General features: G+C 36.8%; 1 protein-coding gene across 3 annotated transcripts in view; it reads right to left on the bottom strand.

The window, feature by feature from the left end:
* Positions 1-20,078, bottom strand: part of CDK8 (cyclin dependent kinase 8) — a 69,179-nt gene that overhangs the window by 23,569 nt on the left and 25,532 nt on the right. For 2 of the 3 annotated variants that reach the window (XM_031504453.2, XM_031504452.2), the window contains exons 3-4: positions 14,179-14,289; positions 10,953-11,093 (exon numbers count right to left, since the gene is read on the bottom strand). In XM_031504453.2, coding sequence (XP_031360313.1) covers positions 10,953-11,093; positions 14,179-14,289 — 252 coding nt within the window. Of the gene's footprint in view, positions 1-10,952; positions 13,066-14,178; positions 14,290-20,078 lie in introns of those variants that run through there. The other variant, XM_021542020.3, reaches the window with a different exon arrangement.

Here is a 20,078-nt window from a genome sequence, read left to right on the forward strand (position 1 = left end):
TTTTCATTCCAAAATGATTCCATTTTCTTTCCACTTTGAACAAAACGGACTCCTTCAATACTAAATGGTACTCTAGCACAATAGCAGTGACAATATAACCTTGTTCAAAAGATAGTATCAGCACTTTTCTGAAGTTAATTCTTTCCTTGAATTCAAAGATGTTAATTTTCTTTTGCAACTAATTGGGGCTTTATATTATAATCAAAAGACCATCACAAACACTGGTGAAAATAATGGCTCCACAACATGTATAATATCTAAACATTAAAATACTCTTTTTGATGACGGAACACATGAATTGTAAAAAGCACTGGAAAATTAAGAAAGCCTATTTTAATGTAATACTTCCCATTCATTATCCTCTTATAAAGAACATCCCAGAGTTCTTTAAAATAAATAAATTGAGCATCTAAATAAAATTCACTTTAAAAATAAGAGCCATTAAAATTACCAGTAACGGCCAAACAAAAACAATCCCCTAAATTATCAAAGCACAAATGTCCAAAAATCTTAAAAGTACAGGAAGTATTTGGATAGGATGGAAAATAGAGGGATGCTGTATCTATGCCAAGGGGGCCTTCTGTTAGTTACCATCAACCATATTTTATCTCTATTTCAGCCTGATGAAAGCTGTTAGTCTCACTACTATGTTTTCAGGCTCTGAACATACTCCAAAATTTTTCTTTCACTGCTGTCACTCAATTAGTGCCAACTTGGGGCAATGTAACTTATTAAAAGCTTGCATACTGCCTAATACACAGACTTTTATTACTTTCGCAGGAACTGAATTCAAGCTGAATAAAAAAAATTTAATTACTCTTTACAGGCCAACTCTTTCACTCCCTAGAAATGTCAGCACAAGCAGCAGGACATGACTTTCTATACGAAGTCTCAAAGCAAAGAAAGGTGGATATCATAGGCAAAAATATTATTATAGCAGGAAAATCTACCATGTCAAATATCATTAACACATCATTTAAAAGTGTAGTAACAAACTTAATACATCAACATGAACAGTCCTGAATAAATGTATTTCCTGTGGGTTTTGCATAGGTTAGAATTACTCTGGATGCTGTGGACCCATCAGAGCAGGGTCAAATGCAAGAGGAGAGCATGCTCTGAAACTAGTTTTTAGGTACTATGTTGTTACATATATATATATATATATATATATAAAATTCCTTTTAAATTCTAAGTTCTGCCTCACAAGTAAGGATTTAAAATGTATCATAGAAACCCTGAGTACTATTTTTGTCAAGTAATTTCACTGAAACAGTTTCTGTGGGGTGACAGGCATTCAGTAGTACTGTAATCTCACACATCCCAAAACTTTCACACAAAGACAGAAAATTGTCTTATTTACTCTTTGGTTTACATGCAGCTGTGTTAACCCTTGGCATTTCCTTTAAATCCCTATTTTGTTGCTGTTTTTCATTTAAATAATACTTTATATTTATAAATAATACTTTAATACTTCATTTAAATATCATCCTACCTGTATGGACTATAAACAACTCCTCCCTGCTCTGGATTAAGAAAAAATACCAAAGATGAAAAGTCTATGTAACTTACTACTATGCACTTTCCAGAGGTTGCATGGGCTTTGCCTGTGTTAGAGCACTTTTGTACACAGAACAAATACAGTATTTCAAACTACATCTCAAGTATCTCCTTCTGCATCACTCATATTCGCAATAAGACAGATGAAGTTGGGTGTTCATAAAGAATAAGCTTTTACATAGGGTAAGTATGTCCTATTCATCATGTTACTTTAAAACTCCGGATCAGAGTCACTCAAAGGGCTGTTTCCTTATCATCTTTTCCTCTGTATCGTGAATATAGATCATTCATACAAAATACAGCATTTTCTTTGTACAGCAGACTGCAGTGAAAACACTTGTTATGGCTATTTCCTATATTTTGAACAATCCATATTCCTACTTTTCACAGCATCTCATGGTGTAATAACTTTCCCACAACCTTAACAAGGTACTTAGCTGTAAAAAAAAATCAACAAAAATAAAATTCAAGCTGCATTTAGGTGTCTCTAAAATCATACCCAAGGGTTTTTACTAAATCCTACTAAAGTATTTGAAGTATTTTTATTGACTAAACTTACTCTAAAGGTACATTTGTGATCAAAAAGCTTCTGGTTCTTCATACTTCTTTTAGGTCAGAACCACAAGTTATGCTGGTACTTTTTCCAGCTGGCTAGTTCAGCTCATCACCTTTATGGCAGCAATTAGATCTGAAGTTTCTAGCATGCCTTTCCTCTGCAGAACTTTTACCTCTATTTGTATTTACATATATAGACATGAGAGTTCCTGCAGCTGGTTTAGTGTAGCTACTGAGATGACCTGAGTTTGCCTTCAAACAGTGAAGGATTACTTACATTCCTCTTTCCAGCACCACCATCAAGTATTTGGCCATCCTGAAAAGTCAGTACATGAAAAAAAAGGCTAGTGACAAAAGAACAGATTTGTAACTACAGAAAAGAAAGAAATCTAATACAGTCTGCCCAGTAGCTGACATATTTTCATCCCTCAATGTGTTATATATATGCATATAGATATAAGTAATCATCTACAAATTATATTCCTGGTGTAATATATTACTTATATTACACCATTCTACTTCAGTTATCAATTCTATTAAATGACCTAGAATTTTAAATAGTAAAAATATTTCTAAGCTGGAAAAAACAAAAGAAGTATTTCAGCATTTGTCTCTGGTTCAACTATCAAAACACTTCTCCCAGAACACATGCCCTCCTCTATATGACATTTGCTTTTCAGGACATTTGAAAGAAATGGTCTGTTTTGATACCGCACCTTTTTACCAAATGCACCTGAAATTTGTGAACAGATACAAAGGTCACTTGAGGAAACTAAGAGCAGCATGCCCAGGTAAGCTGTGTCTCCTTAAGCAATCACACAGTATCAACAGAACAACGTAATTTTCTTTTTATTATAAAACATGCAACACAACTTGCATTTTCTAAACTATTTTTTCCTAGAGACTGTAAAAGCCATGCTATCATTTTGCATATCTACAACTATAAAGCACCACTTTGTTTCCAGCTTAGAAATCAATATGCAATATGAAGACATGTGTTTCTGGTGCTGTAATTAAATGCATATTCCATCAGACAAGGACAAACTTCCTAAAGGCACAGAAAAAGCCTGTATTGATTACATACCCTGTAAGCTAAATATGCAAATGGTTATAAAGATCAGTTCTGAAACATTCAATTTAGTCTTGGAGGGCTCCAAAGGAATGAGGAAAAATATTCAAATTTGGAATTTCCCTTTTGCAACTGATACAAAACTGCTGGTTAAAATTATTCCATGTACAATGATGTAGAAATGTTAGGGGCGAAAATTGTCTGCTTCCACTGCTTTTTGTGTCTGATGGTTCTGCAGCAGATAAGGCAAAAATATCTCACTAAGACATCAATAATCATGTAATGCAATTTCATACCTACAAATCCTCATCTGTGTTGCACTTGTCTGTCCCTAACATATCTGGTAGCAGTTCAATAAGCAGTCTTACTTTTTCCATTTATTTTCTGTATCTTGTACTTCTTTAATGTACAAATCAACAATAATTTTGGAATGCCAAATTCAGAAACTTTATCTGCACTTTCTCTAGGCAACAACAGCGTCTGAGTACTTGTCTCTAAGTTTCATCATATCACTAGCTTGGTAAATTAGCAACGCCCCTTGTATAATAGAATATATTGTTCCAACTTGACCTTCCCTTTGAACTGTGGACAAAGATTGTATTTACTCTAGTTTCAAAACAAGACATATTCACCAATAGAGAAACAAATTGTAGTCAGTATTACTCCCAGTTTTGAATATGAAGGTTGTGAGAATTGGGTTTTGTTACCACACAGGATTAATTATTTTGAGAATTATTTATGGTAAAGAAGTAAATATTTATGGTGAAGAAGTAAATTACCTTCTGAGTAACAAGAAGAAAAACTAAATTTAGGTTCCACCAGACAAAGCGTAAGTCAGTACCCCAGAAACAATGATATAGTCAGACCTTTTGGAAACACCTGCTGAAAGATAATGAAAGGCTACAAAAAATTACAGTTAGAGTTGGACTTGATAATCAAGCAAATGGGGCTTTGAATAAAAGCAGCAGCCTAAGAGAGGTAGATTTAGAGATTTCTGACCTTTCCTTGCACCCCTGCTTTCACTTAAATCAAGAAAATAAATGAGCTTTTCACTTGCAATCAGAAAAATATCCATCAAATGTTCCCCTATTCAGCACTTCATCTTTTTATAAATTGGAATCTAAGAGCATTGTATAATAAAAGATTATCAAATAACTTTTAGGACTGATTTAGCATTTTTGCTAAACACTGGTTGCTTGGATAAAAATTTTCAAGTGTTATCTGTTGGTCTCACATATTACATAAATCTTGGAGTCTGTACTATTCTTACTATTCTTTCACAATCCTTATTAAAACTTGTTAAATGGCCTTGCATTTTCTTTTACGTCCTAAGCCTAACAATGTTCAACCTGTAAAAAGCTATGAAAGATTACATTCAGATTCAAAAACTGCTTGAAGGTACAGTCTGTGAATGAAAACAAAATCTTTTCACTACCTTTAAAGATGAATTTACAAGATCACCAGGAGGTCTTGCAGTGAAGGCCCAAATAAAACTGGAAAAATAGACTGAATAGTTTATTTTCATTTATATTCACCATTTGATCTTAGTATTTAGCATCTTCGGAGAAGAATGAAAAATATAGCCTTGATAGCTTAAGGTTTGGCTATATCTTTCTAGAGATACTGTCATAATAGGAATGTTTCATACTAAACAACTGATCATTCAGTAGAAGCATATATTTCAATTTTTGACCACACAGCTTCCAGAAAGGTTTTAGGGAATGCGTTACCTTTTTCCTAAAAAAGGAAAATGGCACCATGTCATACCTCTCATCATACTGCAGTCAAGATACATTGCAAAAATGTCCTGCTTCACTTTAAAGATTGGGTATTTCACTGTTTTCTTCACACTGTTCCTTATTCCTGGGGAGCTATTTGATCTTTCATACTCATCTTACACCTGCTCCCACACAGCCCACCCTTTGTACCTGGCATCTCTTCTCTTGATTTGGCATGAGCTGGATTTTAGACTTTGAAAGAGCAGTAATTGAATTTTTCAAGACAAATCAAATGGTGAAGATACAACACATTCACAGAATGGCTGAGGCTAGAAGGTGGCACTGGAAATCATCTGCCAGCTTGTTGAGGGTGTGCTCCATCTCACTGTGCAGGTTACTAATGATGATGTTAAATGGCACTGAACTCAGAATCTGCCCATGGGACAATCCACCAGTGTCCAGCTAAACTTGGTGGCACTGGTCACAGTCCTTTGGGCCCTTCAACTCATCCCATTTTCAATCCCCTTCACTGTGCACTTCCCAGTGTGTACTTGATTAGCTTGTCTACAAGGATGGATGGGATGCAGAGCTGAAAGCCTTACTAACATCAGCAACATCCACTGCTGTTAGCCCATACATCAAGCTCGTCATTGAAGGGTTTCACGTTGGCCAAGCACAATCTCCCCTGCATAAAAATCCATGCTGACTACTCTCAATCACCTTGATATCGTCCAAATGTTTGAAAATGGCTTCCAGGAGGATGTGATCCATCACCTTTCCAGTGATCAAGGCAAGAGTGACTGGGAATGTAATTTCCCAGACCCTCCTTGAAGACTGGAGTGACATTTGCTTTCTTCCCCTCAGGAGCTTCCCCTGATGGCTATGACCTTTCAAAAAGAGTGGTCTCACAATTATTTGCATATATGAATATGAAGCACATGATTTGATATATCTCTATGGGTTTCTCTATGGCGAACTCAAAGATCTCTCACTACTTTTCCAACTAGAAAGCTGGTAGCACTGTAACAGTATGCTCTATTTCTACCTTTAAATCTGCATTTTACAAAAGTTTCACCTAACAGGCTATTTTCTCAGGGTTTTTTGAGTTGCTTTTCTCTTTTTTTTAATCACTAGCATGAATAGCAAATACTAAAATTTTGCAGTCTCTTTTGACAACTTCTACATTTTCATTACTTACTGGTTTGAAAGTGTAATCTAATATATTAACAAAGTCCTCAGAAAGGCAGGCAAGGGAGTAGTCACGCTCCCTGTAAACAGAAAAATTAAAAACACTAGATAATATTATTTCAACTACAGAATATTTAGAACTATAGCAAAGTAAACTCACAGGAAAGCATGTGATTAGAAGCACATGCAGGAAAACAAAGTTCTGCCAGACACACTGTTCTTTTGTGATCTCATGAAAGTAGATACCTAACAAAAAACACCCCAAAAATCTTGGGAAATATAACAGCTGACAACCAGAAGAATGATTGGGTTTGGATTTCTGGGGTTCTTTTTCTCCTCTGAGAAAGTAAATCATCAGCAAGTCCTTTTGGGAAATAACACCTATTACTTGTCAATCCACTCAAGAGTAGAAAATCACCCTACTTTTTAAAGCTGTAAACTTATTTCTAGTAATGTGCGCTATTATTACTTTCTTCTTTTCAAGGATTTAGGTTTACTTTCCAATTACCACAGCTTTGGAAGTTTTATAGGAAGACAGAAGAGCATTCCTTTATTTCTGAAATAATCCTTAAATATTGACAGGGAGCCATCCTTGGATTCTAGAATTCTAATAAGGAAAATTGTAAATTGCCAAGGTAAAAGTTCCATATATTTAACTTTGCTACAGGACACATTTAAGTGATTCGCTTTATGAAGCCTGGAAAGTAACTAAGATCCTGTCTACAAAAAATATTCTGGCAGCATCTTTTCCTCATTCCTTGTTAAAAGAACATCTCTAATGCTCTCACTAATCCCAAACATGGTAGCAGGTATCCTTGGGAAGAGTCCAGATCTTAGAAAGCTATATGTCAACTGTATTAAAGCCTGACTGCCTCAAAACTTATTAAAAGCCAGTGCTTGTCCCACAGCAGCCCACAAGCTGTGCTGCACACTAGGAACAACTTCCCCACACTACACTGGTGCTAGTCTGCAAATGCCCACCAACACAGTGACACAATCCCAAAGGCTAAGACACTGTTAATTCCTTTGGCAAGAGATAGGAGGATAAGAATGGGAAGCAGAAGCCCAGGACTCTGTTCCCCATTTCCATACCTCACTTGCCAAGTGGCAATTCATCTGTTGAACACCCACTCACACCAGGCACAAAGAAGTAGGCCAGAGAATATAGTCTGAAGATTTAGGAACAAAAATAATTTCATACTACTGACCCAGCTTCAGTACTACAAGACATGTGAGATTTCCTCTAGGTTTTTTTTTGCTGGAGTTTTTTGGAGGTGGTGGTACACTTTTAAGCACTATTGCACCATGGAAGTATTTCAAATAGCTTAGGTGCCAATTCCATTATTAATGTAAACTGCAGACTAATCTTAATTACTACCACCACACAGAAGCTATGGAGGGGTGCTCATCTCTTACCTGAGACTGATCCTGACTGTGTAGACAGGACTACTACAAAAAAAATTAAATAGCGATGCACATTCAAATGCTAACAGGCATGGCTTAAAAGTTATTGTACCATGTAAAAGGACCTCTATTTTTAGCCCATTACTTCTAAAAACCTTCCAAGCATTCTGTGAAGTGCACACTGTCTTTTTCCTTGCTGTTGAAGTTGCATATTGATGAAAACAGATCTATGGCAAATCTTTGGCTTATGCTTATTTTTAGTGTGGAATAAGAACTTTGAGTAAAGGAAGGAACACAATAGCTGCATATTATAAAGTAGAAAAAATACTCAGAAAAGAAGTCAGCAAAATGCAGTATGTTACAAGTATGCTTGATAACTAAATTCAAAATATTATTAAAACTATAATTGATGCACTTTGTGGTAATTATATGAAGTGTTCTTATTTCCTTCCTGTTACAGTCAGAGCATGAATAAACAATCTGTTTTCAATTGCTCTCAGCCATGAAATTTAAAGAGGCTGAAGAATATGCAAGTCAAGTAAGAAATTTTAAAAAGGCTGGCATTTATTTGTTGAAAAATTTTACTGGTATGTTTCAAAGACGTACAGAAAAGTTAACTACTCAAATACAGTAGTATTCAAGGCACTATTCAAAGGCAAATACAATCAACATCTCCCTGCTCTGATGGAAATGGTTAATTGGCTTTCATGTACCCAGTGGAAGAAAAACAGAGTCAAGCATTTAAGTTATTACAAAGATTTGTACACATCTCCTTTGTAAAAGGCACACCATGACCACAACCCCACAACAGACAATTATTTTCTTCCAAAAGCTTTTACTGTTTCATACAGAATACAGTCACAGGCTTTATACAAACCTTACATGAGTTGAGATTTCTTGACTTCAACACTGTGAAGACAAACTTCAGTCTAAGTTCATGTGATTTTAATAGCTGCTACGGGATTTTAATTGCTGCCAAGAAAGGAGTTGGTTTATACTATATTTTATTTCTAATTAGAGAAGTCAAAATCTCAAAAAACCTCCAAAAAAATTAGCTACCTAAAAGTTAATTTGACTCAGACATCTTAAAAAAAAAACCACCAAAAAAACTCCAAAGAAAACCAATCCAAACCCAGAAAACTGCACTAGACAGAAGGCAATTCTATACTTAATTCATATCCATTAAAAAATTCCTTATCCTATGAGAGAATAACAGATTTTTTGCCAAGTACTATACTCTTTAGCTTCCTACCAGACCCAAGCACCAACACTCTTATAATATAGTACATGACATGAAAGCAAGCATGTTACTTAAGCAGCTCTGTGGGTATAGCTAAATCCAGGAAAACATAAAACATCTAGAAACTACAGCAATACCTATTGTTTAAAGGCACAGTAGGAAAAACATAGTAAATCTGTCCAGCCATCCAATCTGGAGTTAAAAATTATGATTTAACATTGATATTCCTGAAGAATAATGTTACAGGTATCCTGGAATAGAAAATCACATCTAAGCATTAATGTCAGTTATGCTGCTTTGAATCAGAATGTTAGAATAGTTCCAATTCTCAAGCTTAACCAACAGATCCCTGTCTAAGACAAAACACTAGGTTCCCTTCTGTTACTCAGGTCATTTCTGTAATTTCCTGACAGAAGAAAGCAAGCATTGGCAGGTGCAATTCTGCATTTCATTCTGCATGAAATATGTGCCTTCTGAATTCAGCTCAAACTGGACAGTTTTGAAATAACAAGTCCGAAGGTTTCCATGGACAAGTCAGCACAGGCAGCCCCTGCACAGCTCTTATAGGACTCTCACCAACCCAGCTTGACAAGGTTCTGGTGGGAAGACTCTCAGTCTCTGCCTCATGCTTTTGGTCTCTTTCTCAGATTATCAGAAGATAGCCAATTATGATGATGGATTTTCTGCTGGAAGGAAACTTCATGCTGGACTGAGACCACCAACTCATTTCACAGAAAATAAGATGGCAGTAGATTTTAGTAGTTGCTAACTTAAACTGTATTTGAACTACAGCCCTAGATGTGAAAGGCTCTGTAATAAATTACCAATCTCCTGAGCCATCCAGTTAAAAACATGCCTGGTTTTCTTTTAAGCATTATTTCATGTTCATAGATTTTCTGAAACTGTAGAAAGTAAGGCATCAGAAAAATTTAATTCTTCATGACATATCATTTGCTTCCTGTATGCCTCTTAAAAATATAATAAAGTTGTCTAAGTAGTAACATGAACCATGGATTTCTATGTTATGTTTTGCTTCACTATTTCATGAGTCATGACAAAGCCACCAGAATCTTTTTGATTTTTTTCCCCTCAGTGCTGAGCCTTTTGTTTCATTTCTAAAACCAGGAGCAAATTAAATCCATCCACACAATCACTGCAACAAAGCAAAGTTTCCTTGTACTTCAGTTCTGAAAATGCTATTTATCAGAGGTATACCTTTTGCCTTCCATTCAAATGGAGAAACTGGCATTCTGTAAAAGCATTTATCAGGCATGAAAATTGATGTCACAAAACTAGTCCCTGATCACATTTCCAGGAACACTATTAAAGCTATTTCAAAGACAAAAAGTGGCTCTGGAGGAGTAGTAAGGAAGCCAGATTTATTTCACCAAACACAGAATATCACTGGCAATACTGACTCATAGGAATGAAAGGACAAACTAATGATACTTCTAATTACTGAAATACACAAATTTCATTTGTGCATAAAAGTATATACAGGTGGTACACTTAGAAGTAAATTGAAAAAAAAAATGCTATCAAAGAGTAAGAGTTATAGACAAGTAGCTCAGAGAAATTATCCAATTTCAAGATAACAGACAAAAAAGACCAATTAGATGTGGATATATTTTGAAGGCAAAAATATAAGAGTTGGTGTGATTCACCAGTTGAAAAGAATTTGCTGGTTAAAAACAGTAACTCAGATTAAAATTGTTTTCCTTATATTGTAGTTTCGATAAACATTAATTTACTTGCAGAAATCATCTAAAGTTGCCGTGGCTATATTGCTGGTAGATTACAAACATTAGGAGAAAATAACAGTTTTCAAAAGTCACTTTCCTACATTAAACTCTCCCCTACCTACACCAAAGATCTATTTAGTTATTTATCTTGCCTGCAGTGATACTACTAGAGGCATTTTCTGTACCTCAATGTGCCTGTTATTTAAATGAACCCATTTAAACTAGCTTATTTAGAAAATAAAAAAACATAAACAGCCATCTGATACACTTGTTCTCATAAGCATATCAGATCACAGACAGCTTTTAAAATCCACTCTACTAATCAAGGCCGTCTGACTGCAGTGTAAAAATATATATTTATTAGTACATGCTCTTAGCACCAAGGCCTTTGTTTCCCAGCGGTTTTTCATTAAGAAAAACAACCCTTGCCCTCAAATCATCATCCCACTGCTAAAACCCATTGAGGATCCACTTACCAAATCCCTGTGTAACACCCAGTTAGCATGCAGGTAGTGAATACCATCTAGGATCTGATATAACAGCGACTTCACCATTCCCCGAGGTAACTGAACTGGTTTCTTGTTTGCTTTAGAAGCCCTGTGAAACTTGATTATATGCTGCAAAGGGGAAAAAAGAAATGAAAATAAAAGAAGTGCAATGTTGACACTAAAAGATTGCCATAAACTCCTTACACAGACTTCTTAGGGCTTTTTCAACCTTTCATGATTTGTTTTCCAAACTAGAAACATGTGCCTTAAGTACTAAAAAATTAATACTGTACTAAGTAAAGTGAACACTGTCCCAAAGCAATCTCTCAAAAAATTAAATTGGTTTTTGCTGTGGTTTAACCCCAGAAGGCAGCTATGCCCTGCAGAGTATGAGGAATACAAAACCAATATGCCCATCAAAGCACATTTCCTTTTAGTTAATTGATCTTTCAAGTTTTAGAGCTATTTTTGTTTGGGGAGTCTTTTTGTTAAGCTAGGCTAATATCCTGTACATCAAATTACAGAATTACAAGTGCATTACGTCCTACATTATTTTACTTTTAAGTTTTCTCCTACAGTAATATGACTCTAACATTGAAGACCTAATGCCAAGCAGAAATTTTTGCAAACTGTATTAGGAATTTTATACCTTTAAATCAGAAGCCCAGGTTTATTCCTTCTTTATTTACTGTACCCTTATAGCACAGTACTTTCAAAACAGAAGCTGTTGACGGAGCAAGTATACAAATCTGTCCATCTGAAAGTCAGCCACCAAATCAGACACAGAAAAAGAACTTTTAGTAATTCTAAGTTTAGACACAAGCACTGATGTCTGGCACTGAGGTGGAGCCCAAAAGGATGTGTTGCCTTAGTACTTGAGCCCCAGGTGTCACTAAGTTCAACAGCAAGGTGTGCCATAGTCATGGTAACCATTTCCATGTTTGCCTCCTTCAAACACAGAGGCAATTTCTAGAACAAACTTCTTAACACATTCACACTTCTCTTCTGCAATGGGTCACACTTATGTAATCATCAAAACAGCCCAGATCTTGTCCACCAAAACCTGGCACCAAAACTTCTATCGTGTGCTCTTCCTATGTTCATGACTCCTCATATTCCAGCTGCCAATTAGCTAACCCAGCTATCTAACACCCTTTTGGAAACTGCCTTTCCTCTCCTGCTGCAGCCCAGCTCCATAGAGCCTGCCCTCCTTCACTTCAGGCAGCCAGGCTTGCCTTTCCTGTGAGGAACAGGCACATTTCTGCCCTATCAATGGTAAAAATGGAGATGCACAGAGCAAAATACATTGATGAAAATCGGACAGCCCCTGCACTGTCCAGCCAAGCACCACATGCAGAAACATCCCTCAGCCTGAGCCACTAGTTTTACCTCCTCTCACTTCTCACTTCCACCAACTCCAAAACAAGTGTTATTTTCATACACCAGACAGAGAGAAGTGACTTTTCAGAGACAGGAAGAAAAACAGATGGTTATCCCAGACTTCTTTTGTTCCTGCTCTAATACACGCTGTATTATCTAGCCCTTTCCCAGCTTTACTTAAAACCTGCTGTCCTAAATACATGAGTGCTGGAGCACTTGATCCATGGCCAGCTCTCTGGGGCACAGAGCCAGCCCAGTCATTGCAACCAAGTCTCTCATATCCAGATACAGTATCAACCAGGAGTTGGTGCAGCTAGGGGTTCTGGAGTTCATGCAAGCATATGCATTTAAGCATAAAGGTCAAAATTGATGGTCCTTCCTAAGTTACTTACATACAAACCAGTGTTTCATTAACAGGAAGGCTTCTGTGGTCATTTAGGTTAAGTATGAAGCAATGCAGAAATGTATAAATACAAACAATGACAGGTCATAGTAATAGTACTAGTACCCCTAACAAATATGAAGCCTTGTAGCACATTTTGAAACAAAAAACCCCTCAAATGTTCCTAGACCTCTGCAGCTTAGCATATCATAAATATGGGGGAGTAGTGGAAAAAAGAGTGCTCTTATTTTTTCATCATATTAAAATAAAAACAAAACAAAACAACTGTATTCCATTTCCTCAAGATGCTGTTGTTTCTGTTTATCAGCCTTAAGACTGTCTCAACATTTCAGCTGTTAGATAACTTTTTTGACTCTAACTGTATTTTGGTAACAAATCCTCAATACCAAGTATCAGAACCTCCAAGCCAATTAACTGTAAGAAAAATATGTTTCATTTAGCTTAGTACAAAGAAAACTGACACTAGTTCTTAGGCAAACCAAATAATTCCAAACTATAAGGAAAACCATTTTTTAAATAAACTAGTTTTACTATGGTTTGTGCTAAATGACATGCTGGCAAAAGAAAACAACTCATGATTCATACTGTGCAATTCTCACATGTACACATTAATTTAAAATTTCCCCTCGTTACAAATTGTTTCTGTTGGACCCTTTGATTTGCATCTTAGCATCTTTTGAGGTTAGCATTTGTAGCATTGAGAGCAATGTTTCTCATGTATGTCAGCATTAATTTGAAGCATACATACTTTTTTTCAAGGAAGTCAAGGCTGCATGGTATTTTTCATTTTACCATGCTACTTTATTTTTTAAGTATTTCAAATGGACATTAAGCTTACAAATATTGAGTTAACAAAGGAATTCAGTACGTATCTTAAAACAAATTTACTTTGCCTCCAACAGGTTTATATTTTAAAGCTGTATCATGCAATCAGGAATAACTAGCTTTCTTCCAAAATACACAGAATTCCTGCAGACAAGTTGAGAAAAAAATTTCCCACTGAAATGTATGAACTAAATATACAGTGTCACTACTCTCATTTCATGTATTCACAGATGACAATCAATGCAACTAAAACTCGGAACTGTCCTATTCAGAAAAAAAATATTGTCATTTTCCAAAGGGAATTCACCTGAATAATCAATACATTTTCCTGCACCCTACTTTAGCTGTAATAGTGGTTTATATCTACATTTCTTTAAGTAGTCTTCTAGCTACTGAGATTTCTGTAGATTTTTTGTGGTTTCTTATCTTCTTAAAGAGATCACAGGTTAATTGTGTGGTGTGTTTACTTAATATTCTCCATTGCTTTTCCTTTAGTACTGAAAATTATTCCAACAAACATGGAGTAAGCACTTATGCTATGTTTAAAACTTATGCATTTCCCCTGACCCTGTCCTAAGCCTGGTACCTACAAACAATTCACCTTACCCAGAGGTCATGCTCAGCGTAGTCAAAGAGAAGCCACACTTTCCTGTCAGCATGAGAAAGGAACACCTTTTGCAGAGAAATGACATTTGGATGCTTGAGCTCCCGCAGCAACTGCAAAAGAAAAAGTCCACAACAGTTATATCCATACATCCAGAGCTGGGATACTTAGAATACAAACAAGAGCAGCTGAAATCTGCAAGCCACAGAAAATCACTTTTTTTCATGAAAGAACCAGTCATTAATTTTACACCAAAGCTGAAAGCAGGGCATTCACTTCCTACTCATTTTCTAAAAGCTCAACTCTGTGTAAACCTCATTATTATCCAGGACCAAGATGACTCTGCGAACAGCCAGCTGTGGCACCTGCCCTTTCGAATAAGCTGTAATCTTCAACAGTCCTATTTGGGGTACCCCATTTTCTCCTCACTCCCAATTATCTGAAAATGCTGCATTTTGGTTGCAGTCATTTGAGACTGAATGGGATGGTTGATGTAGAGCCTGTTAATGCAACTAAACCAAGATGTGCTTTGTAAGGTGAACTCTGCTGATCTACAAGGTCACCACTCTCTACAAAAGAGGGTGCAGCTTCTTGTCACAACACACACTACACCAGTAAGTATATTCACAGAAACCACACATGAAACAGCACCTAGTTCAAGAGAAAACTATTCTGGATGCACAAAGGATAGCGAAAGGAAACCTGGTACAGAGCCAGGTACTAACAGCAGAGAAAGCCCTAGCAAAGGGACACACCTGGAACTTCTTTCAACAGCAGTGAGCCATTACACCAGCTCAGCTGCTTCAGAAACAATAGTTTGAACCCCACAGAATGAAAACATAGATGAGATACAGCACAACAACTGAATGTAGACAGCATCATTCTATTTGAGGTCTATTGGTCATGTTACAATCATACTGTACTCATTCAATTGCTAAGAAAGAAAAAAAAGCTTTATATAAGCAAACTGTGGTTAAGCATGACTACCCAAGACTAGTCAAATTCCTGCCAGTTCAGTGTACCAAAAATTATGACATATTTATTAAAGGGAATGATTAGGGCTTTTTTTTTTTTTAATGCCAATGGAAAATTAAACTACTCTTTGACTACAGAATTTGCTTCTGAGACAATCTATTTTCAATAAAATATAATTTTGCCCCTACATAACAGAGGAAACAAAAAATTTCATTCCTTTCTATTTATACCTTTGACATAAGTGCTAAAATTTTAGCTGCTACTGAGATAGCAAAGTGGAAGTATATATATGTGTGCTTGTTTCCTTCTTTCCTATTTCATTTGAGACAGACTTGCATTATGACTCACTAACCAGACTTCCGTGTGCCATTTCTCAGAAAAAAAGTACCTATAATCACAGAAATTTTACCTCAAGTATAAGATCAAACAGGGAGACAGGAGACAAAGCAGCAATAGAAATCAATGCAGAAGGCTGTAGAGTTTCAGCATGGTAAAACTCTAAGATTTGTAAAAGCACTACATAGAGGCATTTTAAGGCAGGATCCACATGAAATATGGAATTCTTTAAATGCCTGTAATTCCTAGAAAGAATAAGATCAGTATGGGAAAAAACAATAAATGCTTATTTGCACTTTTTTATCAATTACAGGTGGGGATCACCTGTGGCAATTTAACCCCAGCCAGAAGCTAAACCCCACAAAGCCACTTGCTCACCTCTCTCAGTCAGACATGAATGGAAGAACAAAAATGCAAGAAAACATGTAAGTAAGACAGTTTAATAAGTAAAAGAAAGATGAATTAAACACCACATCCACAACAAAAAACAACAGAAGCAATGCAAAGGCAATCACATGCAACTTCCCCCGAGAGAACCGGTGCCCTGCTAGTCTCCAAGCAAAGGCTACCCCTCCAAAGGGAGGAGGGGCAGGAATGGGACACAGAAAGCCTGAACACTATATGCAATAGCCAAAGCACTGCTGGCTTATCAACACTGCTTTAGTCACAAATCCAACACATTCTACCATACAGGCTGATGTGGAGAAGATCAGCTGCATGCCAGACAGGCACAGTACAGCATCCAAGTCCAGCCTCTCAATGGTGAATGATGTTGCAGGGTTTAAGAATATACTGTGCCATTTCTTGTAACAAAATACTTTTTCTTTAATCAGCATAAATTCACATATTAGATTTATGCTAAAAATTTTAATTAACTGTACCAGAAGATTACATGACAGTTCAGCAACTATGCATCCATACCAAAATACTGTTATTTCCTGTGACCTAATGGACACATCTGTATCAGATAAAACCAAATTTTCTTTGATGAAAGATGAAGATACTAGTCAGAGCTCTAAAACATAATGTAATGTTCTCTTTTGTTGTTTCTGATCCCATTTTAAGTCTTACTCCTTATTACTGAGGTAGTTGCTATCACCTACCTAAAAAAATCCAACCTCTTCACATGAAATATGATTCAACTTGGAGCACACACAGAAAACCTATCACCAAAGCTGGACACAACCATAAGAAACTTTTAAGTAATGCAGCAAAAGGATTCCCCGTCTGTGTAGTGAGGCAACATAGATAGAATTGTCCCTTGTTTGTTCTGAGTCTTTGCAGACTTTGAGATTGACAGCATTCCTTACTTTTTTCCTCCCTACTCCATCTTGATCATTCCCCTTCCTGCCTTTTATTTTCCCTCTAAACATGCTAGCAATCCTCTCAAATACCCAAAACCTTCACTGTCCTCCTAAAAATTCCACAGCAACCTGCTTGCCTTCTCATCAGTCCCAGCTGACACTCACTCTTCAAGAATACACCTGAGAAGCTCCTTCTGCAGCCCATCACCATTGTGTTAGGAGTTCTGGCCTTTGGTACTGTCACTGACAGCACCTGTTACTGTTTATGCATCTGTGCACTCCATTTATCATTCTTGCTGGTTTCTGCCTTTGCCTTTTGTCTTGAGTTAACTCTTAAATCCACATTCTATCAGTTTGCTTAAAAAACCTGATGGGTTCCATCAAAGCCAGAGAGTCAACAGCAACCCAGTGAGTAGGAAGGCTAACATACATCAGGAAAACCATCAGCATAAGGAAGTGACTGCTGCAGTGGGACAGATGATTCCTGAACCACTGTCTTGGAAAGGTCAAAACGCTCACAGTGACAAATGCAAACACTGTCTCTGAAGTATCAGAAAGAGCTCATGCAGATGATAATACATCACATGGACTGTAAAGAGCATTTTCAGCAACCTCAGTCTCCACAAACCAGGCCTCTCTAGCCCATAAACCACATGCCTTTCCCACCAGATGACTTTTGTCCAGCAGTTGACAGAGTTCAAAGACAGTTCAGACAAAGTAGACTGCAAGAAACATGCTTTGACTATTACTATGATGCCTGATAATGATAATGGGTATTTTTTTGCCTAACGACTTTTGTTATATAACTGCTTCTGTCTATCCTAGCTCAGTTCTGTAGAACACAAAGAGAAAGCAGAGAAAAGTGACATTTGCCTCTCAGTAAATTGTCTTCATTTTCATTTGTGTATCACATGATGATTCAAATCTATTTCCTCAACCAGAAAGGTTTCTCTTGTATTAGCTAGTCTGGGTACCCCCTTATAAAAGGAGACCTAACAGACCTTCAAAGAAATAGAAACCAGCAAATGACAAAGATGCTAATACATCTGTTTTAGAAGCCCATGTTTGTTTCTGGCTGGTTCTACCCTTGTTTTCATACTCTTCAAGATCCAGCAAGGGAAACAGCACCCCTTTGTGCAGATCCCTCCATCTCCCTCTTGAAATGAAGAAACACTCATTCCACACAGCCACGGGGCAGCTGAAGGACAGTAAATCAAAGTGTCCCAATGATGCATAGAATTGTTACATTCCTTCAGGAGCAAGGAGAAAGTGAAGTACAAGAGGATGCTATTAAATAATCAACAGCAGCAGTAAGGGAACCAGGAAAACTGCAGCATGACTAAGACCAATCTTTTCTTGCACTAACAACAATTCTCTTTCACATAAAATATGAGCTGAAGTCAGCACAACTTTTATGAACATGACCTGCTTCCTCTAGTGATATTCCTACATCTCCTGTGAATCTCTCCACAATTACAACAATTCTCACAAGACAAGACAAAGCACTTTTCACATAAGTGAGGATTTTTAGCTCTCCTGCAAAAGCCATTTTACCCCTGCCCTTGACATTTGCTTACCTTTGTGGTCTACAGGGAATGTTAAACTGCAAAATGCAGCCTTGCAATACTACCATGCTTACTTCTATAATTCAAGTTGCAAAGGGGAGGTTAAGATCAGTTATCAGGAAGTATTATTTCACCAAAATGCTTGTCAAGGACAAGAACAGGATGCCCAGAAAAATGGTTGCATTGCTAAAAAGACATGCACATGGGTTGTTGCTGAGGGACATGGTTTAGTGCTGGACTTGGCAGTGTTGGGTTAATGGCTGGACTTTACGATACAGGTCTTTCCAAACTTCAATGATTCCAAAATCCTGTAACTGAACACAACTGCTAGAGCAATATGCGAGGTAACCTGGCCCAAGAGTTTCCCCTGTATCCTGACATCAGCTATTTTAGAAAAAAACATCTTCTTGCTCTTACCGCCTTCCTTTGAGTGCCATGCAGCACTTCTCCCAAGCCCTAGGACACTCAGAAACTGGCTATACACAAAGCCATTGGCAGTATCAACCCTCATTTAAACAAAAGTCACTACTGCGTTACCATGGCTAGTTTGATGACATAAATTCCAACTCTAATCATCATCTCATGCTTCAAAAAGGCTCACATCAGATTCACCAGGGGATCCAAAAACAAACATCATACATTAACAGTCATGCCATGGCCTTGCAACAGAAAAATGGGCAAGCAGGACCTTGGAACACAAAGCAGATTGTAGTTGATGCAGAAAGGCACCTTTCAGACTGGAAAAAGAATGACAAGTTTTACTCATCCTGTAACAAATAAGGCGACAGTGGAATTACTGCTACAACAGAGGAGTACAGAGAGCAATAAGACATTACCTGAAACGTTACACATAATTCTGGCCCATTCAGGGAAGATTAATTCCAACTGCAACAGGGCAAAGAAAGCCCAAGCCTACATCCAGAGGAAAGGAAAGCCTACTGCTCAAAGAAAATCAGCAAGCCAAGACAAAATGCTTATAGCCTGCCAAAACAAAGCAGAGAAGAAAGTCTCTATGTCTCTCTTAAAAATGAGAGCAGAAGAGAAAAGCTATTTTAACTAACTGACAATATTATGATAAGTACAAATGGGTACGCATTAGTCATGATTAATTTTGGCTTAAAGGCTGAATAATGTTCATAGACTCATTACTAGAATAAGACTCAGAAACTGCCTTCAGAGATCTCTTTTCCTTACAAGTTTAACGTGTAGCTTGCTAAATTTTTTTAAGTACCCTTTGCTTCTCTGCAAGAGCAGGAGTAGAATATGACTTGAGAGATGTCACCCAATTCTACACCACAAACATTTGTTAAAAAGTTTCCAATCACTATTCTCAGTTTCCTATAAAACAGTGGAGCTCAACTCAAGTACTTTAAATGTGTTATATAAATTAACCCACAAATTTTATTATAAAACAGCTCAAATCCCAGGCTGACTTAGCTGCTGTGTCATCAGATTCAAGATCTGTTTGCTTCAGTATAAATACAATTTTAGCTTTATATTCTAACAAGTCAGACATTCCACAGTACTAAAAAAGAACAGAATACCTGCTGAAAGTACATGCTGTTTTCCTTTAAGAAGTGTTAAAATAAAAGCTTACAAAGGCATTGTAACAGAAATTATAATACTGCTCACCTTAAGAATTTATTATGAAGCTGACAAGACATTTTTGAAGCTCCAGTTCTTCAGACAAAGCAACAATGTAAACAAAGTTGTATATTTCAT

The sequence above is a fragment of the Lonchura striata genome, chromosome 2 (assembly GCF_046129695.1).
Source record: "Lonchura striata isolate bLonStr1 chromosome 2, bLonStr1.mat, whole genome shotgun sequence".
Taxonomy (NCBI): domain Eukaryota; kingdom Metazoa; phylum Chordata; class Aves; order Passeriformes; family Estrildidae; genus Lonchura; species Lonchura striata.